This window comes from Acanthochromis polyacanthus, chromosome 6 (genome assembly GCF_021347895.1).
Source record: "Acanthochromis polyacanthus isolate Apoly-LR-REF ecotype Palm Island chromosome 6, KAUST_Apoly_ChrSc, whole genome shotgun sequence".
NCBI classification, from domain to species: Eukaryota; Metazoa; Chordata; class Actinopteri; family Pomacentridae; genus Acanthochromis; species Acanthochromis polyacanthus.
This window is the reverse complement of record NC_067118.1, coordinates 30,162,649-30,188,276: the sequence shown is the minus strand read 5'-3', so window position 1 is coordinate 30,188,276 and position 25,628 is coordinate 30,162,649. Positions and strand designations below refer to the sequence as shown.

At 42.9% G+C, this 25,628-nt stretch overlaps 1 protein-coding gene across 1 annotated transcript in view; it reads right to left on the bottom strand.

Annotated features, from left to right (window-relative positions):
• plxnd1 (plexin D1) overlaps window positions 1-25,628 on the bottom strand; it is a 75,322-nt gene that overhangs the window by 6,741 nt on the left and 42,953 nt on the right. Inside the window, 18 exon segments of the mRNA XM_022189133.2 lie at window positions 4,230-4,377; window positions 4,473-4,636; window positions 4,812-4,916; window positions 5,559-5,593; window positions 6,887-6,950; window positions 9,596-9,699; window positions 10,058-10,214; window positions 10,385-10,531; window positions 10,640-10,838; window positions 12,943-13,073; window positions 14,056-14,160; window positions 15,192-15,232; window positions 15,235-15,303; window positions 16,878-16,985; window positions 17,584-17,698; window positions 20,932-21,081; window positions 24,489-24,761; window positions 25,400-25,484. Coding sequence (XP_022044825.2) covers window positions 4,230-4,377; window positions 4,473-4,636; window positions 4,812-4,916; window positions 5,559-5,593; window positions 6,887-6,950; window positions 9,596-9,699; window positions 10,058-10,214; window positions 10,385-10,531; window positions 10,640-10,838; window positions 12,943-13,073; window positions 14,056-14,160; window positions 15,192-15,232; window positions 15,235-15,303; window positions 16,878-16,985; window positions 17,584-17,698; window positions 20,932-21,081; window positions 24,489-24,761; window positions 25,400-25,484 — 2,200 coding nt within the window.

Below are 25,628 nucleotides of genomic sequence, written 5' to 3'. Positions count from 1 at the left end.
CTGATGACATACTAAACTATGACATTTTTTGTCCATTTTCGGAGGTTATACTAACCTATGACGTTTTTTGTCCATTTTCAGATGACATACTCAGCTATGACGTTTATTGTCCATTTTCGGACTACATACTAACTGACATTTTTTTCATTTTCGGACAAAATAGTGACTTTTTTTGTCCAAGAAGATCCCTGGTTCAAATCGCGGCCTGGGCCTGGGATCTTTCTGCATGGAGTTTGCACGTTCTCCCTGTGCATGCGTGGGTTTTGTCCGGGCACTCCGGCTTCCTTCCACAGTCCAAAAATATGCAGAGGTAGTTGATTACTCTAAATTGCCCGTAGGTGTGAATGTGAGTGTGATTGTTTGTCTGTATATGTAGCCCTGTGACAGACTGGCGACCTGTCCAGGGTGTCCCCTGCCTTCGCCCGAGTCAGTTGGGATAGGTTCCAGCACCCCCCGCGACCCTAGTGAGGATAAAGCGGTGTATAGAGAATGGATGGAAAATAAGCGTTCCCTCCATGCTTTTATTTTGAAGATGTGTTTTCATGTTAGGGGGCTTTTATTTTGTCATCGTTCCAATGGCACAGGATGTGTAAGAATCAGTCGCTTGACATGATGAAGACGCTGCTAAAAAGCCTGAAAATTGACATAAAGATGAAAGAAAACGTTTACACGCTGTTGCTGTCTAGTGAAGGATGTGTCGAAACTTAGAAGCACCTAACGGGGACAAGGTCGTACGGCGAAGAAATGAGTGAAGGACAGAAAGGGGAATTTGTGTTTACAATAAGGCTGATGGCTGAACTTAACGTGTCTGGCTGGGGTTTGCTACATCACATGACCTCAAAATGTAGCAGGCGGCAGGAATTGATGGGACTCAGAAACATCCCACAGTTTAATCATTTATTCCTTGTATGATTTAAACTGATAAATCATAGTCAATTTGTAGTGGGATCGCAATCGTGTGATCATCAGCAGGTAATTGACACAGTGTTCACTTGTTGTCAAGGTTACAGTGACACCGTGCTGGCAGCTATATCTCCTAATGGGAAATCCTTAACAAAGCCGTGGATCCAGACTATAAGCCGCATCAATGCCAAAGTCTAATCACTTGGTCCTTGTATCATTTCTGACCTTCCGTGAAAATTTCATCCAAATCTGTTGGTCCATTTTTGAGTAACATGTCACATAAACAGACAGACAGATTCACAGACAAACCTACACCGGTCATCATATAACTCCGCCGTTCCTTGGCGGAGTAATAACAAAAAAATGCATGAAAATGCTCGGAGTTCAAAGGGTCAGAGTCTGCAGGTTAGAGAAATACCTGTTATATGAGCACTTGTTCCTAAAAACTAGCAAAGTCATCCATTAGATACATGGCTGCACTGCTTTTAATGTGAACCATGATAAAAAAAAAATAGTCAGAAACAAAACAAAATTCCAATTAGAAGGCTGTAAATTTAATCTAAACATTTTCTGTGAATGTTATTTTGGTGTATATAATATATATCTCAACATTAGCCAATTAGTATATGTTTCTTGTTAACTACTACAGTGTAAGTTGGTTAATATAATGCTGGTTTTGCAATAAAAGTCATTCAAGGTGTTTTTGAGCAGCCTACATTGCAAAATTTATGCTACTTTATACTACTATACCACTACATTTCAGAGGTACCTTAAAGCCTTCCACCACAGATTAAAATATTACACAAAGCATATGATCCACCTTCCAAATACAGTGTGTCACTACAGATTATTCTGCACAGCATTATTAAGGAATTTATGATTCACCATGACCAGCTACAGCATCACAAAGCTGCTCGTGTGTTGATCCATCAGTAATTAAGCTTTGGCAAAAGTTAAGCAAGGAAGGTCTCTTTCCTCACATTCTGACTTTATTCCTGTTTTTCTATTTTTCTCTGTCACTTCCACTTTCCCCCCCGCTGTCAAAATACAATTAAAAACTACAATTAGAGTTCTAACGTCACCACATCCGAACAATGAGCTTTCCACCCGCGTTCCTCAAGCTCATCATTTTCTTGTTGTTGTGCTTTAAATATCATTGCAATTTGGTCTCTCTGTCTTTCAGACCTACCACCGCACAACCCACCACCTCCTCATCACCATACTGACTCCTAGGACGTCCACAGAGACTCAAACTTTGCATTAACCACCCACTGGCCTCAGCGTCTCAACTCCAGGATATCGTGCCTTATCTAATATGGGCGTATGCATAATGATAATGCTTGTCATTGATGTGTCTAATCAGAAAAGTCTGACTTTATACCTTCCAATTAGCCTCTCAGTACTGAAATTATATTCCAATAGCACAATATATACAGACATAAAATCACATAAACATCAGAAAGAGTCATTCTCACCGGATGCTTTTACTTTTGATACTCTGAGTACACAATAGTGGCACATCCCACAATTTAGAGTCCACTTTTGTCGCATGTCATATCTCTTTCCCCACACATTTAATAAAAATAGGTTCTTCTTGTACAGTAAAATGACTACTTCTTCCATCACTGGTGCTAATGTCCTAATAAGTAACTGTTGAGTTAAATTACATGTTATTTGATGACCCTTTCAAAACCAGCCTAAAGTGAGACAATGGAGGGAGGGAACGGTTTCCTTTCCACACAACAGGAGACTCAAACAGTCAGAGCCACCGAAGGAACATTCCAGTCTGAACAGCTCTCTCTCAGCCACTTCAGGCTCTCACACTGGTGCTTATTCAAGCAGGAAGAAAAGTAGCGGGGCTAAAAGGTTGTGGGCATATTCGGGCTTTAGTGGTGACTAGCGAGTGTGTCTTTGTGTGTTGTGCGTGTCTGTAGGAGAGAAAAAGGGACACGGGGGAAAGTAGGACAGAGGAAAAGAAGGAGTAAAAGAGACGGGCGACCACAGCTTTCAGCATTGGTGAAGGTGCTTACATCGCACCTTAGTATTTCTATGTGTCATGAGTTATTTGTGTCACCTATTCCGTGTTTGTGTGTGTGCATTAAATGTGCTGAGGGACTGAAACGCTGCAGCCGTGGTCGCTCCTTCTGATAGGGAACCCTCTCTCTTCCTGTCCACAAGGTCAGTTCCTGCTGCTCGCCCATCTGCCCGGCAACCCCCCTGTGACCCTGTGGCCTTCCGCATTCTGCATCTCGCCAGATAAGAGGGTTTCTGTGGAAACAGCGAGCGATGCTAAGTTTTCTACCCCTCACAGACCCCTGCTGGGCTCCTTCTAATCCAGACCTCATATCCTCCACCACCTCGTCCCGACGCCATCGCACACGCACAAACGGACAATGCTCAGAATGCAAAGGCGTGTTGTGCGTCTCTCCTGGACATACAGGAGAAAATGTGCCCATGACCTTGAACCCGGTGACTCTGCAATACGTGCATGACCAGATGTGACATGGTAATGAGGAAGGTGCACACAAACTCTGCGAAAAAAAATGTGTCATCACCGGGGGTTTTATGTACGCCACTGCTTCCATAGGTATGCATCTGTCTGCATGTACATGCGAATATTGCTGCTGTGAGCGCACTGGCCTTTTGGCGCTGAACTGAAGTATATAAATCAGACGGTTTCTCAGTGAAAGAGGAGCATTATTTGATGAGTCCTCGGCTCCCTCCAGGGAGGAAGCCAGTCAGAGAGAGACAGGAAGCAGAGCGTGCTCAGGGTCACGGTGTCTGAAGGATGAGACGGATTTGTGAGCAGTGAGGACATTGACATGCAAGCGCGCGCACACACACACACATAGACAAACAGACAGACAAATGCACACACACAGACTTACACACAGACTCTCACACAGCACAAAAAAGAGATCCCTGGTGCTCATGACCTTGGATCAGCCAACTGGGCTGAAATAACATGAGGAGAGGTAGATGGAGCTGACAATCTGAAGGCTTAGGGATGAGGGTTCACAGGGGGACTTTCGAGGTGTGTGTGTGCATGTGTGTTAGATTAATACACAAACACAGTTGATACAAAAAGATCTATTAGTTAAGTACAGTAACTATCACATCTATCAGATCAGCTGGAGGATGATGTAAGGCAGAGATACTGCGCGAGGTAAAAGGAAAGGTTATCATGTTTCAGTTCTAGTATCAAAGTATTGCAGTGATATTTGAGTACACTGAACCTGCTAATAGCGACTCTGAAACCCCTTGGGAGGGAGAAACTAAAAGGCAGAGAGGTATAAAAAGAGAAAGAGAGATGCTGATGGACTCACCTTGCCGAGTTGCAGGTCAGAAATGGAGCAGGCATCGATGAAGGCCTGGGCGATGACTGACAGACAGGCGTCCATGTGATCCGTCTTATCAATGTCAAACACAAACTGGGGATTCTTCAGGATGTTCACCCAGAAACGCAGAGGTAAACTGCACAGACGGGGAGAGATAAGCTTTTCAAAGCCTTGCGCTTGCACAGCGTGCCTGACCAATGGGGGAAATAAGCGTATCGTTTAGCTGGCTACCTGTTGGTTTTCCAGATGTGCAGGGTGTCTGGGTCTGTGATGCCCCGTTTGTCAGCCTGCTCCTCCAGGAAGTCAAAAAAGTATTTGACAGCCAGAGGGGGGCGGTCCGGAGGGATGCTGAGGATTGCCTGAAAGAGGTCATCCAAGAACTTCTGAAGAGTTCCCTGTGGAGGAAAAGTAAGAAAAAAATTACTCACATGTATCCAGATACACCGTTTCATGTGATGTATGGATTTCTTTGTGGCTTCTGAGATTAGTATCAGCCATAAAATATGAGGCAGAAAGACAACTTGAGTTTTATAGTGTTGACAACACGGGCGGCCTCATGTTTCTGGTTACCTTTGTAGACAGCAGGCGTGTCAGGTAGATTTCAGGCAAGACTTTCTTGCGATGACTCTGCCTGTGAGACCTCTTGGTCTCCATTAGCTCATCATGAGGTAGGACCTGAAAAAAAAAAAAAAAAAACACGAGGCCAGAGGTCAACATTACTGCACACAGGTTGAAAGCAATGATCCCCATCATGAGCAGATTAATGAATGTACTATTGTCTGTCTTACATGAGGGGAATTTTCTTGTTCTTGCATTAGACACATGATCCAGAAACCACATCAGGGTGTTTGGAAGTGCTGAATAATATACAGAATTAAGGAAGTGATGGGAGTTGGGGAAATTTTCATGGTTTTCTCTGGTTGCTGTGCACAGGATCATGCCCCTGACTTGCTCATACAAGTCTAAAATAGGGGTAGGGGAAGAAAGAAGCAGACAAATTCCACCTACTTGTGTCAAAAAAGGGCTACAGAACTATCCTGTAAGACTAACTATTCACCCGGCAAATTGTGTTCCAAGGAACTCATTATTCTAAAGTCAAAGGGCCCATATCTTGGCTGACGTTTATAAAAGAGCTTAAGCGGCATTAGTGCTGTCATGTCCTCTCAGCAGCTTTCCTTTTCACCTCCGTTCACCCCCATTCTCTCTGTCATCAGACATGCTCTAGGCTGACTAACACTGGCACACACAGGAAAAACTCTGGTAATAAACTCAGACATTACTTATCGAAACATTTTGATTACCTATGAGGATACTCACCAAGTGCACATACTTCTCAGTATCCAGATCTTTGACTAAGGAGAAAGAGACAAAAAAAACATACAGAATGAAACAATGTGCAATCAGCAAGGTGGAGACCTGAGAGAATGAGAGGAGACAGGAGGATGGAGCAGAAAGGAGTGTGACAGATAGGAGAGAGAGAGAAAAAAACTGAGGGAGATTGACAGGAGAGCAAGAGAGATAGAGTGCATGCAAGAGGAGAAAGTGATTAAGGTGGACTGTGGGCCGGTAGGGGAGGGGAACTGTCTGAGAGAATGAAAGAGAAAGATTACGAGTGAAAGGAGAGAGAAAAGAGAGAGATTAGGGGAGACAGACACACAGAGTCTGTGATTGGTTCTGGAGCCGGTGTAATGAGATGGTAATGCTCAGCCAACGCTGGGAAAAAAGCATTAAACCTTGCTGGTTTATATATAGATCTAAACACAAACACGCTCATACACATGCATGAACAGATATGCGAGGGGAAGGACGCATGTTGAAACATGTTCAAACGTGAGCGCGGATACAGGCACAAAGACAAACGTACTAAATTATTGTACACACATCCGCAAAAACAAAAGCCGGCATTTGTGCAGGTACGCACAGACACACACAGAGACACCCACATAGTGAGTGGCTTCTCATTACAGTCTGCTCTGCCAGAGATGCTCCTGCCCAGCGGGCCTCAGTCCAACCCCTCAACACTGATCACAGGCAGGCAGGCAGGCAGGACAGTGTTTTATATTAGCCAGGGAGCACTACAGGCTCATAACACCCTCTTGGTGCTTTGAAGCAGGAGCCAGGTTTGGTCCACATGAGCCTATTTTTGGCCCAGTATGAATGAGAGGAGAGGCTTTGATGGACAGAGCTTGAGAAGAAGTGAGCTCTGGTCTGGTACTGATTATGTAAGGTAGAACCTAAACAACAAGCGGACGGGCCCATTAAAGGCTGAATGTAAACTCATTTGTCAACAGGCAAAGCAGTCATTTCATTCTGGGCTGAGTCTGGACAATAGGCCAACTTTTGTCATATTTTCCCCTCAAGCTGACATTTGCTAATGGAATACATCTATAATGTGGAGAAAAGAGCTCTGGATGAAGAGAATGTGTTGGGATTTATTAGGTGCGAGTGTGTTTAGACGTCCGCTGCGACTTTTGGGGACGGGAGAGTGTGTGGTTTCATGTGTGTTTACATGAGCGTATCATGTTCTCGCGACCAGCTAAGCATGCGTCGTTTCCCGTGATTGAGTGGGTGCTCGTACTTATCCAAGTGTGGGTGGGTGTGTGTGACAAAGCGACAGGGAGTGGGTGTGTTTGAAGGTGACGTACCTCTCCCGAGGGTGTTCTCTTTCTTGTCTTTCATGCTCATAGCCAGCGATGCCCCCTCTGGGATCTGTGAAGGGGAAGAAGAAGAAGAAGAAGAAGGGGGAGGGGGGAGGGGGGGAGGAAAGCCGGGAGAGGACAGAGGGCATGAGGTCAGGGGTGAGTCGAGGAGCACCAGAGCAGCTTCATTAAGCTTGCCCTCGAGGGGAGTGAGGTGCTGAGAGGTGTGTGTTTGTGTGTGTGTGTTGATCCTGCGTGCATCCCGAGTTGTGGCGAGTTTGCGGGAACCTGGCTGGGCTCATTAAAGTCAACCCGCAGTGAAATGGATTGAACAGCCTCACCAGTGAACCCAGACTGTTAGTACATGCTGCAGCTCACTGCTTTCACAGCTCTGTCCCCATGGCTCAGCAAAAGCTAAACAGAGCACTTAACAAGTACAGGTAAGAGGTCAGAGTTCGAGAGTCACTGGATGTCTGTTTACTCATGCACAAATGACCACAGACATAAGCAAACACACAAACACTGTCTTAATGGGAGACCAGTACATGACATTTTACTTGTCACTTTCTTTATAAGAGCAGTTGTTGGCAATGATCGAAATGCAGGAAGTAAAGTGAACGCAAAACAAAGTTACTAGAAACTAAACTAAACTAATTAAAATCTACATTTTTCTATATTTGATGTATATATGAAATATATGTACATTATAATACTGTGATACAAAGCATAGTTACATTTAGTCTCCTATAATGAAGTAAAGCAGCCAATGACAAACAGAAAACCTGAATTAATAGTTACTTACGTATAGTAAATGTCAGTTACAGCTTTGTAACGGCTTATATGATGTCTATCATTACTTTTATGCGTTTATTTAAAACATACATTTATAATGTGCATTACTCAACACTGTTAAAACTACATCAGGGTATTTTATATGTGTAGATCCTGGACAGATGTTTTTCTTAACAAGTGATTTACTTCTGTACATGCAATTTGTAATTTAAACACTGGCGTAAATGTCTAAGCACTTTACATACTACTCATTCAAGCATGAAGGTATATAGGAAATGCAATCTTCTGTTATTAATGACTTAGGATTTTGACAATTAATGCAACATTTAAGTCATTTAAGTCTTACTTTGCCAAAGTTTTTGCTTATTGTTATTTCAGTTGCATGTTTGACCTTCCCTGTATGGAGTGATTTACGTATGTGCTGAGTTTGTTTTCACATCAGCTGAAGGGGGAAAGTTTCTCTGACACCTTAAATGTGATTTAACACATGTAGGTAGGAGCATGACTTCGAGGCGCCACCGCTCTTTAGAAAGCAGTTATAGTAAAGTATGGAGCAAAACAAACGTGTGATCGGAAAGTTGAAACCTCCAGAGTACATAAAATAAGAATGAACGTGAAAGTAGGGGAAATCTCGCTTTTAGAAGTTCAAACATTCAAATAAAAATATTTTCTTATCCGAAGAGTCTATGACTATAAAGAAGGAAAAAGTGAGAACATGTGATTCATAATTTTCAAGACGTAATTTTACTTTTTTGTGGAAAAAACCTATTATCATTTAGAGTAGAGTGTCACAACTCTCTAAACCCAAAACCAGCAGGTGAGTTTGAAATGCTTGTTATCTTCTTAAAAAATACCAAAATCACACCTTTAATCAGCGCCAGAAACTGTAAAAAGAGGAAAAAACTGCTAGGTATCCAACTTTCTTTTAGTCTTTTAACTAATTATGTGTTGCACGCGGTCCATGGCTAATTAAACCAAATGTTAGCTTAAAATCGTGATAGTTCATCAAAATCATTTTCATTCAACATGTCTCATTAAAAAAATTGCCAAAAGTAAACCGGCTGCACTAACTAGAGTCTGTAAAAGACAAACTGAGTGCAACCAAAAATCCATTAATGACTCAGCTGCTATTAAGAGTCATGCATAAACATTTAGGGAGTATTGGGCTGAATTTCCAGCTATGTTTACACAGAGTACAGAAGAGGTATGTATGGGAATAAAAATATCTTTAGTATGTACAGTAACTATTTTTTCCCAGAATTGGCAAAACTTAGGGGAACTTGTGATTCTAGGGTTTTCGAAATTTGAATTTCAACTTTTAGAGTGAATATAAATGTGACAGGAGCAAAAAAAAAAACATACAGAAGCAGCTTGAGGTTCAGAGGGTTCAAATACTCTTGAACATCTTTGAATTAAGCAACAAGGCATCAGTATACCTCTTTAAAACTGACTGCCAGGTGATAGAATAACTTTGGAAACCTCTTTCCCCTACAGGCTAACATTGTTGGAATTATTCCAGTGATGTGATCGTGTCTGAAAATATCTTTAACTGTCTGAAACAAACAATCCAACATTCATACCCACTTAATGCACCTGTTGGTCCTATTAGCGAGAATGTGGTGAAAATCGCGTGTTGCCGATTCACAAAAACTAGCTCGAAACTATTATTTTGTGTGCTGCCGTTACAAAAACACTGGCATTAACTATCAACAATCTGCTCCAGCAATGGTGCAGTAAATGAGCCGTGCAATGCAATCATAACAAGAAACAGCAGCACAAACAGAAGCACCTATAAAACACTGCTCCAGCTGCACAGTGGTCCCACCCTAGACAGACAGAGTTCTCACATCCAACATGCAACATCAGGAATACGAGTGACAGCATCCACAGCACTGGTCTCCCACCAAATTTAAATCCACACACCTGGTAATGGAAGACTGTGTTGAGTTTCTTTCGTCCATCCTCCATCACTGACGAGTTGTCCAGGTCCTGCAGAAGCTTGCTGTTGCTGCCAGAGTCAAACCACTCTGCAGGAAACAAAAGGAGACACAAAGGTAGCGGCGTCAGACAATTTCATCCTAAATTTGGAAAATAATATCCCAGACAGACGGCAGCCGTGCTCCGGCTCTCTGTGTCACGACCTGTGGAAATATTCCCGGGCCATTAATCAAATCAGCTCTGCAGGCTGCGCAGCTTTTGAAAGCAATAACTCTTTGTGATTATGACTCTACACTCTCCTCAATGCATTCTGTCATTTATTATATTGCAGCCTCAGGTTAGTTGAGCTTCATGAGAGGAATTGACCTTTTGCAATGGAGATTACTATATCTTGGAGGGTTGGGGAGGGGAAGAGGAGGGAAATAATCAGAGAAATTGTGCTCTTACCCAGGTCTACATCCTCGGCCCGAGGCCACTGGGAGAATGGCAGGTTTTTATAAAAGGCCTCGATGATTTTTTCTTTAACCTGGCAGATTGTGTCTGTATTCATGACCCTGACAGACAGCGAGTCCATGCCACAGCCCTGGAAGGAGACGTTGATGTTCTGTGAAAGCAAACACAAATCAAAGTGTGAAGTACGTCGGAAAAAATTGTGTGCATCTAGAATTTCAGTCTGACAAACTTGCTTGATGTCACTGAATGTGTAAGTTTGACCTCTAAAAAGGCAAGACTCTGGAGGTGAAAAATGAAGTGAGAGTGTGTGGGGGATCTGACCTGTGGCTTGGCCTCGATATTCTCACGGAGCAGCCACTCCTCATTCAGGGTGTAGCGGGCCTTCCCTGTGATCGCATCTATGGAGCCCTTGTTGATCTGCTGCTTGATTGCACACAGCAGCAGGAAAAAAGGCTCACCCACTGTTTCCTGAAGAATGCGACACAGAGGCAGAGTCAAAAATCAGAGCTGTGGTAATTCTTTTTAAATCAAACTTATCCAACCATTTTGCTGAGCCACATTCTTTTCCATCCCCACCTTGAGGTAGCTGTACATGCAGATGGACATCCAGTTGGTGAGCATTTTCTCCACAACAGACTCCGTGCGGCGCAGCATCAGTTTGGGGTTCTTTGCAGCCGAGGCATCGATCAGGTCCACCAGCAGGTCTTTCATGATGCTGGTGTAGTACTCAAGTTTACCGTGGAGGGCGATGGTGAGCAAAGATGCCAGGCTGCATCTGAAGGGTGAGAAAACAGATTAGCAGAGTAGACGGATGAGCAATAACATGCTCTGGCAAACATGCCCCGTCAGTGTGTGGTCAGGTTAGATTTAAAAATAGCAGAAAACATTACAGAAACAACAACACAATTCAGCCCTCCCCACGGCACCTTGTGACTGCAGGAGTCAAATAAAGGCCTGATGTAATGCGGGGAGTGTCTGCGTCGGTAAGTCCAGAGGTGCAGGGGATTTCCCTAACAAAGCCCCTTAAATCCCGCAGAGAGAGGCTACATCAGTCAGTAAGTGCTGACACTGTGCTGGGACAGGGATGTGGTCTCCCCTCTGGAATTTCTCTCCGATTCACAATGACTGGTCAGTTTTAGGACGTCGGGACCAAAACAGCTACACTGATAGATGAGCAAGTGTTTACAAAACTGGAGCAGCCGCCCTCCCAGACAGATATTTTTGTGCAACTGTTACAGACAGCTTGAGAAATAAAGAAGCCACTGGGTAAACAAAGACACACTCTGTCATCCAATAGATATTACAGCACGCATAGAGGTCACTAAAGACTTGGCCACTTAAAGCAGCAGCATGTGGAATTTAGTGAAATATATCAGTAGAATCAGGACATAGTATTCAGAATTATCGTTTCTTACAATCACCTGTAACTACAAATTATTCTTGTGAGCGCTTCATATCTACATAGGGTGTGAGTCCTCTTCCCTGGAGCCTATCACGTTGCATTGCCAAGTTTCTACAGAAAGAACAAATGAAACGCTGGCTCTAAAAAAGGTGCTACTTACACTGAAGTTGGTTGCAATCTGCAGCCTCACCTCGAGACAACACTAAATCCTACACACTGGTCCTCTAAGTGTTGAGGCTGTACTTTGCATTGATATCGCACTATAAAATGTTTCCCTCCAACCTCATTTACAATTTTTAAAGAGCCGTTAAAATATCAAACCTACACTGTAACAAGTTTCTGTAGTTTTTACAGTAATATTACTGTAAAATGACCAAATTTATGAAAATGAAAAATATTTATGAATTGAAAAATGTTGACAAAATGAAAAATATTTAGGAAATGAAAAATGTTTACAAAGTGAAAAATATTTATGAAATGAAAAATGTTTACAAAGGGAAAAATGTTTATGAAATGAAAAATGTTGACAAAATGAAAAATGTTTAGGAATGAAAGATGTTTACAAAATGTATGGATCTGTATGTATGTGTCAATGAATTTAAAATTGAAAATGTTGAAGTTGAATGAATTGATAAAATAAATAATTTTTGACAACAGTGTCTTTATTTTACAACTAATTAATTAGCAATATTAAAATAATACAGTAATGCTTGTTACAGTAATGTCATGCTTGCTGGGACCCTATTTACTGCAATTGCATTTACAGTAGGATCATTTTTACTGTAGCAACATTTACAGTAAGAATTATCTCACTGTAAATGGGTACATAGGTACTGTGATGAAGTTTACAGTAAGTTTTCTGTAAAACATTCTACAGCAACTTACTTGCCAATTGCTGCCAGTAAGTTACTGTACATTTTACGGTAAGCTTTTTACTGTGTAGTGAATTTGAACTGACTTTTTGACCACTTGAGTCACAACATTTGCATCAGTTGCAGTTGGATATTTTGGCTAATATGAAATATTTTCTTTGCACTTTGCTTCATTGAGTTCTCCATCTTCTCCTCAAACAAATATCGGAGTCTCAGTGTTCCACTATGATCATCAGCAGTTAGTGGTTAACTTAGTCTGGAAACTTTTTGTCTTCCTGCTGCCCTGATGAGATCGGTAAGAGTGATAAATGGCGTGGGTCAGAAAACCAAAAGTTGGTAAAATATTCTGCAGAGATCAGGAGAACTGTAGAGTTGGATGATAATTATCTGTGGGCTCCTCCTATAAAGACTGTTTTCACTTTGGCCATTGTTAGTAATAAAAAATGCAGATTTTAGCAGCTTTAAAAACACCTCGCCACATAATGCAGTTCGATACACCACCTCCACCATCTGCAGCTTCAAAAGCTACCACAGAAACGAATGACCTTCCTCCAAACAATGGTTCCTCTGTGTGGAGTCCAATTAAATACAAAGTGAGCGGTTACCTGTCTCGTACAGCGAAGTCCTTCTGCTGCTCCAAGGCGTGGACAAACGTGATCAGGAAGTGCTTGTTATTGAGGAGAGTGGAGAACAGGGTGATGCCCTCCTCTACGTTCGGCCTTGTTGTGTTGGTGGCCTGATGAGAAAAAGCTTGCAATGAAACTATTACTTTTCTGCGTGATTTCACCCTAACTGGATTACACCTGCTGCGAGCTCCCTAACCTATTTCACCACCTCTTGTCTCGAGTGACCCATCTACTGAAGGCTTCATATTTCTATCACATCTCTTCCCGACCGTTTCTTCTCCCTCCCTGGTTTTCTCCACAGTGTCTGTACGTCCCTTACTGTGTGTGATTGTCTCTAAATGTGCCGAGTCGACTTAATGAGTATGGCCTATCTATGGGTGCGACTAAGCAGCAGCGTGATGAAGTCTTCCCTCTGGACTGCAGCCATATGGTGTGGTTTGCAGCCTGACAGAAGGAGAACAGGGGTGTCCATTAAGATAAATGCCCGCCTGTGAGATTTATTTGCTGTGACCTGGAAAACACTTCCTGGGAAGACGATGTGGATCCAAGGCACTTCATCACCGTTAGACAGCCTCCCCCGGCTGCCGACCCAAAACTAGCGCTGCAATCTTTACTTTCTCTCGTTCTTACGTGCTGACACGCATGCACGTGCTTCCACTTTCACACATAGGTGTGTGAAAGCACAACTCCCTCCCTCTCTCTCCCATTCTCTTTATAGCTCTCCCTCCCATCTGCCCCTACACACACATACACAACAACTAGAAGTGGATTTCGATGAAAAGCATACTGTTTGGCTGTCCACGAGTCGGTGGGAAGTGTGTCAACAACCTGCTATCAGCTTAGTGGGCAGTGTGTTGCTTGTCAGGCTAAATTTTCTTTTTGTATCACTCACTAGGAAACAACTGAACGTCATACATTAGGATTCATACGTGCACACATGCAGTACACTTTACTGCTCGTCAACAACAACCTCACCATGAAACCTTAATATGCTTCAGTGTGACCCAGTTGAAACACAAGAGGGAGTGAAAAAGGACCCAAATCGAGGCACTCTGGCAAAAGAAAGCCTAACCTAATGGCTTAACCCCTCACCTGCCAGTCCTGCAGCAGTGGGTGGGTCTCCGGCAGCGCTCGAGGCCCCAGGCCATCATTTTCGTAGGCCGGTTGGACCAGGCTCTTCTCATAATCTGAACACATCTGAAACATACACAAACATGCACAGAAATCTAACACAAAGTCATCTGTAGTCATAAACATAAGATGATGGATAGACGGGGGGAACACAAAGCTCCCCGGCCTTGAAATGCTAGCTGTAATTTCACAGTCAGGAACCAAAAGACTGAATTTCTTGAGTAATATATGCAGAGGAAACATGACACCGCGACTCAAAACGTCCCAATCCTTAATGGATTTGGAGACAGAGTGACCCAGTGTTAAGAGGCAGCCTTTCAACACAGCCTGTCAGTTCAGGACAGCTACATTTGGCCTGTATTCTAACTGTGCCCTAATCTGTGTCCAACACCGTTTTGTGTGTATGCATTTGTAATCTCAGACAACCAGAAGCTCTCACACAGAAACAGGAGCGCGAAAGGTCAGGAGTGGAGCGTTTGCTGTCTGTACGCAATACTATGGAGAGACGGCAACACTTGAATTTGTGTTTCACTCCATGCAGCTTTTCAACACTCTCCAAACTCTCTTCTCTTCACAACCCAACACAGCGTCCATTGCAACCAGCATGGCCGTCCTTGCGCAAGATTGTTTATACTTGCAAAACAGCGTGGGTGTGTGAGCTGAGTAAAGAGTGTGTTTTGAGAGATCAGGGAGAAAGTTTCCTTGTCTCCGTGCCCGCCATTGTTCTGTCTCCTTGAAAGTCCATGCCTGTGGTTGGAAGACAAAGCCCGCTGAGTTGTGTCTGTCGGTATTGGTGGAAAAACACCCACCCACGGACAGACCCACAGTCTACCTTCGGGGTGGATCGCGCATCAGAAAAGTGCTTACCTATAGAGAACACATTAACTCTCCTGCAGGGTGCCAAACTGAGCTACACTTCTGTGGATGTCTGCTGTACGTTTAAAGGTTCCAAGGTGAATTTTTATCCTGCATATTACAAGCGGTGGGAAGTGTGAAATGGGACATGTAGGGAAAAAATATTAAAACCCCAGTGAGAAAAATGGTATTGTCAGCCTGCCAGTCGAAATCAGATAACGGGGAGAAATAGGGTTTCTCACCTTGGGGAAGAACGTGCGTGTGACAAATTGTTTGTACTCCAAAAGGGGATGCCCTGGCTGCGATTCAGCTCCTTGGTCAGGTCTGTCATGTCTGTCTGCAGCTCTGCAAAGCCTGAAAGGAGAAAGAAAAAAAATGAAGAAAAACCCAAAAGGATTTGAATCATGAGACTGTTTTTAAAAAAAAAACCAAAAAACAGTCGCTTCCTGTTTCTGGCTCTTCAAGATTCAATTGTTGCTAAGTAAAATGAGTGAGACATCTGTTTGCAACCGCTAATGCAGTAACCGACATTTTTCCCAGAGTCTGTTTGATTTCAGTGGATGTGACATTAAATCAGACGCAGAATTACAACATTTAATTTCTAAGATCCGGTGTCATGTTCTGGTTGAATACTGCATACACCAAACACTAATCCTCTGATCTTTTTCCCCTTTTCTCCGTGTCTCTCTCTGCCAGATTGTGCAGCCCATCACGGCATGCAGGCAAATATTTACCAAACGACAATCAGAGCAGCCAAATCCAGGCTGAGGCTCTTATCCAAAACATGTGTGCAGGCTGAGTTTTACATGCAGAAACAGTATCAGCATGTCCAGACACCGGCTTGAATCTGCATGCTAATATTGTAGCCACTTTATAGGGTAGCATGTACCAGCCGAGGATAATGTTCTCCTCTAATGAGGCGCTGGAGATCTCTTTATGGAAAAGTGCTTCCTGTCACAGGATGAGAGACGTATTTGGGTTACAAAGGCAGTTTCTTCAGACTGTGTTTGTGCAGAAAGAAGAGAATACAAGGCCGGTGGGATTTAAAACATATTTCATTACTCCTCCAGGTTATTTATCCTCCTCTAAAACACCAGTCACTTCACACCATCAACTCAAGATTAGATGCAGCAGGCCCCTGAATACCAAGCCTCCCCTCTGCCTCACTTTTCAGACACCACCCGCCCATTTGCCTAACCTGGAGTATGTCAATTTCCCATTTTTTTCCTTTTACTCCCCCTTGTTCTGCTTTTATCACATCTTCAGTCTCAGCAGAAGTATCCCTCGCTTTGTGCACACTCACCCCTGAACAGGGCCGCAAATCTATCTGTGTCCTCTGACTAAATAACCTCTCCTCTCCCTCCCACGCTTCTGCTTCTCCTCAGGCTTGCAGTCCTCACTCCCGCTCCTATCGCTTCCTCCCTCCATTCCTCTTTCTCTATCCGTCCCCTCCATCTCTACACCATAAATCTGGGTGCTCAGACACAGAGTGGCCTTCACACGGCTTTACTCTAATGCCCTAGACACACACACACGGAGCTAAAAACACTCACACACGGGCCTCGTGCCTATAGGGTAGACACAGCAGAGGCGATGTGGCCACTCTGTGCGTCTGAGTGTGACTGATCATTTGTCAGACACTGTGTTTTGTGAGTCACGCTTACTAGGCACAAATCTGTCAACTGTTGTATCTCCCTCCCACTTCAGAGTAGAAAACCTCGAAAACAAATACACATTTTCCACGCACGCACAAACACAAAGACATACAGAAACAGGCAAATATGTGTGGTCAATATTTCTATCTTCCCACGAGCTTTTTTTTCATGTCAATCGACGCAAAACATCATTTGTGGTCTAAATGAATCGGATAGCGGAGCTCGGGTGAGAGAACAGAGAGTGTGTGCGCGTGTTTCTGCATGCGTCTTCACCTTTACGGATCTCCTCTCTGATCTGGGACTCCATCTCCTCCATTTGGAGTAGCGTTTTCTGCCAGTAGCGCTCTGCCCTTCGGCTCTTTGTGCAGTACACTACAAGAGCTGAGAAAAACAGGTAAGAGTGTGAAAAACAGAATGCAGTTTATATATGTTTTCAAACTAACAACTGTTATCGCATGCTGACAACTTGCAGAACATAATAAAGGGGTCAAAGCGAGTATCAAATGGGTCTTCATGGAAATGATTTCCAGGAATAATTGCTCGTCACCATTTATGAAGCCGTGGATAACATTTTGCGTGACTGTATTTGAATGCGAGAATGTAGAATTTGCACAAATTATTTCAGCAGTTGTCACACCCACAAAGACCGGCGAGAAAAAAGGGGATTCGTGAATAACTGAGAACAGATGAAAATGCACATTTGTGCCAGTTTTACCACGTACACCTGCCCTGCAGACACACTTGCTCAGAGATTACAGGACGTGCAGTATAACGCACACACACACACACACACACACACACACACACTCAGACGGTGAGGAACAGCGGGGTCTTTGCGTGCTGGATACTGACGAGGGATGAAGCAAGTGCAGGAAACTATGACCCCTGAAATTCTTTTATCTGTTCCACATCTGGAGCATCCATTGCAATCGCAGGCACACATCCATCATCTGCTGGTAAGCGTGTGTACACAACCTACCCACAGTGCACAGCAGCAGCAGCACACAGCACACCACAATGGACACCACGATGGCCAGCTCGCTGCCGCCGAGCTGCACTTTGGCGATAGTGTGATGAAAGTTCCCCACTTGCACCTAGAAAGAAAAAAGGGAAACGGCACATGAAACTGGGTCGAGCTCCTTCAAAGTCTATTTCTTCTTTTGTTCCGTTTTAAGTCTTTTCTTCGATGGTTCCCTCAAATACCATGACACTCAGCGGATGTCATGTATTTCATCATGTCATAGGTATACTTTTATTCTTTTAGCAGTTATTTCTATTTTATCATAGTAGTTGCATGAAAAACTTTTTTGCTCACTGTGGGCTATTTTCCCACTGCAATGTAAAGGTTTGCACCTCTATGAAAACAAGGAAACTATGGATGGAAACGGAGAGAACTCAAAAATGTCTTCTGTGCATCTTGATTTATATTGTAAAAAGACAGAAATGAAAGTTGAAAATCTTTGTGTCCACATGTGTTGTCAATGCAGGAAAAAATGGAGCTCCACATACTATAGATGGGCTTATTGACAAGGCCTATTGACATTTACTATACGTTTTTTTTTACACAACTTCGAACACTCACTCCAAAAAGGTATTTCAACATGCTAAATGAATCTTCCACCAACTTTCTCACAACTTGCTCTTCTGAAAGCCATTTTTTGTGCGATGCTAGTTTTAGTTTATGTCATCTATTATATTTAATTATATTTATCCCTCTGCTCTGTGTGAACACTGCCTGCAGTTCACCTGAAAACTGAATTTTGGCATTGTGACTGCTGGTTACACTTCAGTCATTCTTGGCTTCACGATTGCACTGAATAGCACAGAATTGTTTAGTTTTTGTTTACTTTTGCCAAATGTGTAACTGAGACACATACAGTAAAGTGATTTTGATTAAATATCAGAATTTTAACCTTAGATTTGGCTAATTCTCCATCACACACAACTAGTTCGATTAGATTTGGTTCTGATGAATGACGTCAGGTTTTTTTTTTAGAGATGTTTACTTTTTAGAGGATTGAACAGTAAAAATTCTAAGTAAAATCTTCCAGCAAGACTTCATTTGTAAAACACAACTACAGTTTATAATTATCAAACCACAACGAGTCAAAGGCATTAAATGTGTCTTATCACAGCCCTGAAATCTTTGTGTAATCATAAATGAGCGTTATCTAAATCATTACAACAAAGCTCATCCATATCTCTTTAGTCTCGCGCATTCATAAAAATACCCCAATTGTAAGATCTTTCGAATGAGCTGCTGTTTAGATGCCATCACGAACCAATTCTAAAGACGTCAAAGCCCAGCGGCAGCACTTTGGATAGACTGAAGACGAGCAACTGATGTATATTAGTAGCAACGATAACTGCAGCAGTCCAAATAAGATGAAATAAAAGAATGGACTCAAGATCTGCAACACTGATTTAATTTTAGCAACCGTCCCTCGATAGTTGGTTGTCAAGTGATCGGTTGGAGTCAAATATAATCTTTTGTTGTCCTTTTTCTTTTTTTTAAATTCTGCATTCTACTCCGCAGTCACTAAAGGGAATTTGAGAGAGAGAGACGAAGACAAAGACAGGGGCCAAGGAAGATATGGCAGTAATGAGCAGAAGTAGTGGAAATATTTTCTTTGTAATGCAGTGTGAGAGCGTCTGCAGCACAACATAGGCATTTCTTAATGGGAACACAAGTACCTGCACACGTGCACATCAATTATTTTCCTGGACACAGGTGCAGACATGCAGAAAAAAATTGCACACTGTAGAGTCTGAAAAATGGTCTCTCGCTGCAATGAGCTGGAGGAGTCACACAGTTCAGAGTAACCCAGATGTGACAAGAAAAGAACTTTCACTTCTGCCTTCTGATTAGTCAGCAGGGCCTCTGTGGTCCCTGCTCGCATCGTTCCTTCTCCTTCCCCAATCCGAGCATACTTCATAAAAAAAGACTCAGATAAAAAGCCTCCAATCCTCAGACCAAATCCTTCTTACATTGGTCTTACTCTGAGGGGGGAAGCTGCCTCACCGGGCTCCCTCCTTTTCTCATTCCGTCTTTCTCTTTCTGGACCGGGCATTTATTTACTCAGACCAGCAAGGCCTTCTTCCAGAGACTGCAACAGCCAGTCCTGGTGTAATGGAGGGGAAAATGCCATTGTTCCATGTTCCTGTTTCGCTCTGGGTACAAAAAACGCTGCTTCCACACATCCACTTCTGCAGCTCAGCTTCACTTCAGAGCCAAGCACAACAGCATGTAAAAATAGATCTGCCACCCAAAGTAAGTGAAGAAACACAAATGGCCATAAGCTATGCAGCAGCCCGAGACGTATGCATTTATTCAAATGTGCCGACACAAAGGAAAATATACGTGTGCTCTGTATTTATGCCCCTGTCAAACGTGCACACAAATCATCCTCGGTGCTCACGTGCAGGCGGCCCACCCATTTGTGTTATGACATCTCCTCTGACCCCTGCCCTGCCTTTATGTCTTTGCTAATTGCTGGTGTTTATTCTGAGACATCCTGAGAGACAGACGAGGTGGGAGGCTGCTCAAGCGAGTCACAGGTACACAAGGAGAGAGAGAGGCAGATAGAGGGAGAGAAATAAAAGAGCCTTCCTTCTATTTCTGTGGCAAAAGTGGGGAAATGCTTCTTACAGTACGACTCAGCTGTCTTGCTGAGCTATTTCAGCAAACCACTAACAGTTTGGCTCATATTTAAATATAGATGAATGCTCTCTCCCCTTAATAAAGCCCTATCAAAACAGACCAGAATGGACACCAACAGATGGGGAGGAGAGCTGGTCCGGTTTTATCGGGACTGCACAGGGCTTGACCGTGTCTTGATTAAGATCTTTAATTGTTACGGAGACAAAACAAAACACAAGAGAGCAGCGAGATCTTCACCGATTCATAATATTCGTGCGCAGATAGTGTCTGTCCAAAAAGGTGATTGTGTCGGTGATGATAGATGTAATCCTGATAGAAGACTGAAGATGCGAAGAGTAATTATGAGGCACGTCACTGTTTTGTTGTGGCACTGTGGCACAGAGTGACGGCTCACCACCCCCACTAACTGCTGATTTATGGTGGCATGCTCGGATTCATAATGCATGAAGAGTGGCACACGTGCATCACTTACAGTGTATGGACTTGTGCAAATCAAATCTGTTTCAGTGAACATCACAGATGGTCCAGATTCTGACTAATTGTTTGGACTGAATTCTGCCTGACAGATGGGTGATATCCTTAAATTATCAGAACCCATCCAGCAATAATTTTCAACACGAGGCTCGCTGTGTTTTTGTATTTTATTGCAGTGTTTTACATACTTACAGTGACAGGCAGCTCTCGCTCGCTGGAGCTCGGCAGTCCGTTGATGGTGCAGTGGAACAGCTGGTCGTTATGGAAGCTGATGTTACAAGGATAGGTGCCAATCATCACCGAGTATTCCTCCGGCACCAGCTCCAGATCGCTCGGCACTTTCTGCGCGAGAAAACGAACAAAAACAGCCATCAGCCGGGCGGTGTGAGAGATCAGAGAGGGCCGACTTTGAACAGGCACAGATAACATTCATCAGAAGCTTTAACCCTCACATATGTGCAGACGATTATGTGCACACAGAGAAACCGAGCTGCGTGTGGCAGGCCTGTCGTGCAGCTGTCACACAGAGAAAGGCAGCAGAAAGCTCATCCAGTTTGGCCTGGAGTTCAGCTTAAAGCAGCAAACATTCCCGCTGCCTCTCTCACATGGCCAGCAAAGTTTCTCCAAACAAACTCGGTGACAGTCATTCCAGCCCGCGCCCGAAACAACATTCTCAGGGCCTTTGCATGAGCCTGGCGCAATGAGATGCAGAACCATTTTATTTAATCAATCTGACTCGGCCATGCATCCATCCACGTCCTGCCTCTGACAGCTAAGAGGTAGATGAATTAAAGGGAGACTCCCCTGAATCTACACTTTAAGTGTGATGAAGAGTAGCACTCAACCTATTGAAGCAGTTGTACGTCTCCTGAAGCTCTAGAAGGAGCTTTCTACAGTCTGAAAAACAACATCAATGACGTCATCGCAGTTATTTGAGCTATGTAGAACGCCTGCTTTACAAACACAGAGTTTATCATGGATGTTTATCAGACAGTGAGGATGCTGTTAAGCTGCATCATGGGAAATTTGTGTTTTTGGAGCTTGTTCCTTGCTGGGAAGAAAAGTCAGGATATCTTGGCCCCAGCTACTTAAATTTCTATTTTTGTGAGTCTCTCAAGAGACCCCAGACATTCTAGATGCACAAGAATAAATCATGGAGTACCCACTTACTATCAGAAATGTCAGGTTTTTATCTATGTCTGCTTAGCAAATCTTCATATTTAGTTGACAGATGTTAATTTCAAAGGATATTAGCCTTTAAAACAATTACAGTGCTGGGCCCTATTTATATAGCCTTCCATCAGCCATGAAAACATTATCATTTACTATTAGCTCACTGAATATTATAGAATTTTGGTATTTGTGTACATGTCAGCTGATGATTGGAAAAAAAAATTAAAAAGTGGTGAAATGCTAGATATATTCTGAAACAGTTTACTTTACCATTCTATAGTAGTGTCTTGCCCAGCACAACCCCTAAAATCCCTTTCAAAAAGGGTATACACTGGCACGGTTGTATGGACAGAGAATGGACAGACAATCTGATGCTTTGCTGTAAACAAATTGCATTACTAAAGTGCTTTCTTTTAAGGTAAAAATCCAACCAGCTAGTAAGTCTGTGACCTGTGCTGACTGTTCACAACAGCAGCCGTAACACAAGAAAAATTCTGTTCCCTGTTCTAAATAATTTTGGCTACCCTCGAGGACTGTGCACAGCCTGTCTCATATGACTGCTTGTGTTTCTGCTTATTTTTCTTCCTTTTTAGCAATTTTGCGGCATTCTTAGATCTCTGCAATTTACTTGGTATGCGCAGTGTCATTTTTATGAGTTAAAATGATGTCCAAAACTACAAAAATACAAACCCATTTGTACGAAACTGCAATTTCCCCTAAATGTATGAATCACAAGTGGAGAAGTATGTGTGTGTTTGTCCCCTGTGTGCTTCCTTGCTTTGATTACACCCTCAGGGCACAGTCTTGTCCCTACTGCAGGATGCAGCCCCCTGGGTCTCTGTCAACAAATGCTTCCGTGTGCAGACACAACACACAAACATAACTTACAGACACAAACAGTGTCAAACTATCTTAACAAATATGTTTGAGCATACTGCGAAAATATATTTTATAAACCCGATATGCATTTTCACACTTAAATTAATCAGGCGAAAACAACGGGTTGTAAACGCTGAAACAGGATGAAAGCAAACAAAACCCGCCCACATTCCAGCTCATGTCCTTAATATAGGATCCGCCTGGCTAACAAGCCACGCTATTAAACAAACACATTCCCTCTCCAGCCTCACCACCCCCCCTCAGGTCCACCACAAGTGGAATCCACAGGAACAGGAAACAACAGTCTCGAGGAGACGGGCTGAGGCAGCGATTCCTGCAGGGGCCTCATCCTGGCACACAAACACATAAAGGGGAAGCTGCATCATGTTCAAACTTCCCTGTCTGTGCTCCTAGCATGTAGCACGTCGTTCGGTGTCACAGCCAGCAGCCCTTTAGGGAGATGAATCCATGCAGACAGGTGCTTAGTTCAGCCAGAACACAGGAACATGGGACCTCCCACTGAGCTGCCACGGCACCCTTCCCCCCCGAAGACCCCCAACAGGAATCAACACATTTCAGAGGACAGGCCCTTTGATGTGTTTTATGTGCCTCTGGTTTATGTGAATATGAATAAAGAAGCGTTCAGCTCTGTCTGCTGTTCACAGTGGGTGCAGTCACGTTTATAGCAGCGCTGCTTTTGGAGCCAAAACACAAGCAGCTGCCAAAAAAATAGCATCACTTGTTCAAGAGTTTGATTGATGCTTCAAAGCTGAGAATGTCAGTAGTTCGATTTCTCCTGATAGTATCTTTAGTCCTGATTGCTTTTTGATGAAAAAACAGCTCACTATATTTGTCTAATTTTTAATAGAGATGCTACCGGTGTGGCTGTTGGGATTGCAATGCTAGTTGGCTCTCCAGAGCATCCACTTCTTTTGGCCAGATTGAGATATCGCAACAACTACTGCACATTGTACAGGCATTCATAGTCACCTGAGGATGAATCCTCCATTGGTGATTGTAGACATTTATTTGAGTTTTTTTGTTTTTTGTTTTGCAGTGAAATACACTATGCAGTGAAGTTTGGTTCACCCTGAAGCTGAACTGCTTCAGTAATGCTGTGTCTTTTCCACTTGTTCCAACATTTAGTAAAATCAAAAGTATAATTTTAAATGATTTGCACTGACTGACTCATTTTGCTCTTGAGTGATCCTGACACTGATGACTTGTAACAAGTGTCTTTTGAATGTTGTAGAGATTTTATGATTAGGTATCTTATTCTTTGTTGCCATGTAGATTGTTATATTTATGATGCATCTCTTTGAATTTTAGTTTGACAGTTTTTGAGTTCATTTTATAAATGTTATTCTACTCATGAAGCCTGTTGCTTAATATTGTTGAAAGCTTGTCAAAGTAACAGTCTTTTAGTTATTCAAAAGGGCTAAGTTTGAACACGCTGGTTATAGTTCTGCTTCATATGTGATACAATTTTAGCACTAGATTGAACAACTGTGACATATTTCTGTTAAAAATGCTATGTAAAATACAAGTAAACATGCAATCAATATATTCATTTAACTGGAGGCTAACAACACTGACTGGAAACACCAGTTTTCTGAAAGAAGGTGGATATTTTCTTGACTCATCAGGAGTCAAGCACGAATGTGAACTGAAAGTCTTGTCTCAGCAGTGTCACTCACATTGATGATGAGCGTTAGTGGCTCTCCTGAATGGTGTTTAATCAGCTTCTCCTTGTTGGCAGTGAAGAACTGAGGATCCTCCACATATTCCAAGTTGAAGTGACCTTTATGAGGTTCCTCCTCCTCCTCCTCCTCTGGCTCATCCTCAGAGGACGAAGGACTGTCCCCCTTGTAGGGGACTCCATTCAGGAAGAACTGCACAGAGGTCTGCTGGGACTGGCTGGACGCTGGGGAAGGGCAGATGATTGTCGAGGGGGAGAGAACCTCACAGTGCTGGAAGAGGACCAGAAAGGACATGGTAGCTTATAATGGATTTTGTACAATTCAAATCAGTTTGATTCAGTTCAATTCATTTTGGTTCAATTCAGTTTGATTGAGTTCCTTTCAGTTCAGTTCCATTCATTTTCAGTTCCATTAATTTTCAGTTCCATTCAGTTCAGTCAAATTCAGTTCAATTCAATTCAAATTAATTCTATCTTGTTGTAGAGTCAATTCACAGTTTATGTCATTCAAAAGTACTTCAGAGAAGGTGAAGACCTTACAAAATTTATACAGAAAAATCCAACAAAAAAACTCCCCTTAACCAGGAACAAAAACCTCCAGGAGAACCAGGTTCAAGAAAGGCGGACATCTGCCTCGACCAGGTGGGGTTAGGGGTTACTTGAGTCAGATGTTTAATAACATGACCTACTTACATCTGAGTTGAAAAATATAATTTGGGTTTGTTTGACAATTCGTAATGAAAGCAAATGAGCATATTTTCCTTAATTCTTTTACTTAGATTGCAACATGGCTACATGATGTGTTAAAATTACATTTTTAATTTGCTCCACTTAATTAGAAATTTCCACATGGCCGATTATACGACTGCAAAACTCATCAAAAACGGACCAATTCGGCCGATTACTCACCGTTTGCCCGATTCCCAGCACCTGCATAGTGACACTCTGCACCAGATCAAAACCCAGGCCTGTCACTGTGATGGTCCTGCCACCACTGTGACACACACAAGAACAAGAGAGTCACATTTCAGCCGTGACAAAAATGTGTCAACTTCATACTGGTATGTAAGTACTTTAGGACACTGCAGCAAAGTGAGAGAGAAACAGAGGACAAGATAATAATGCAAACCAGTCTGGC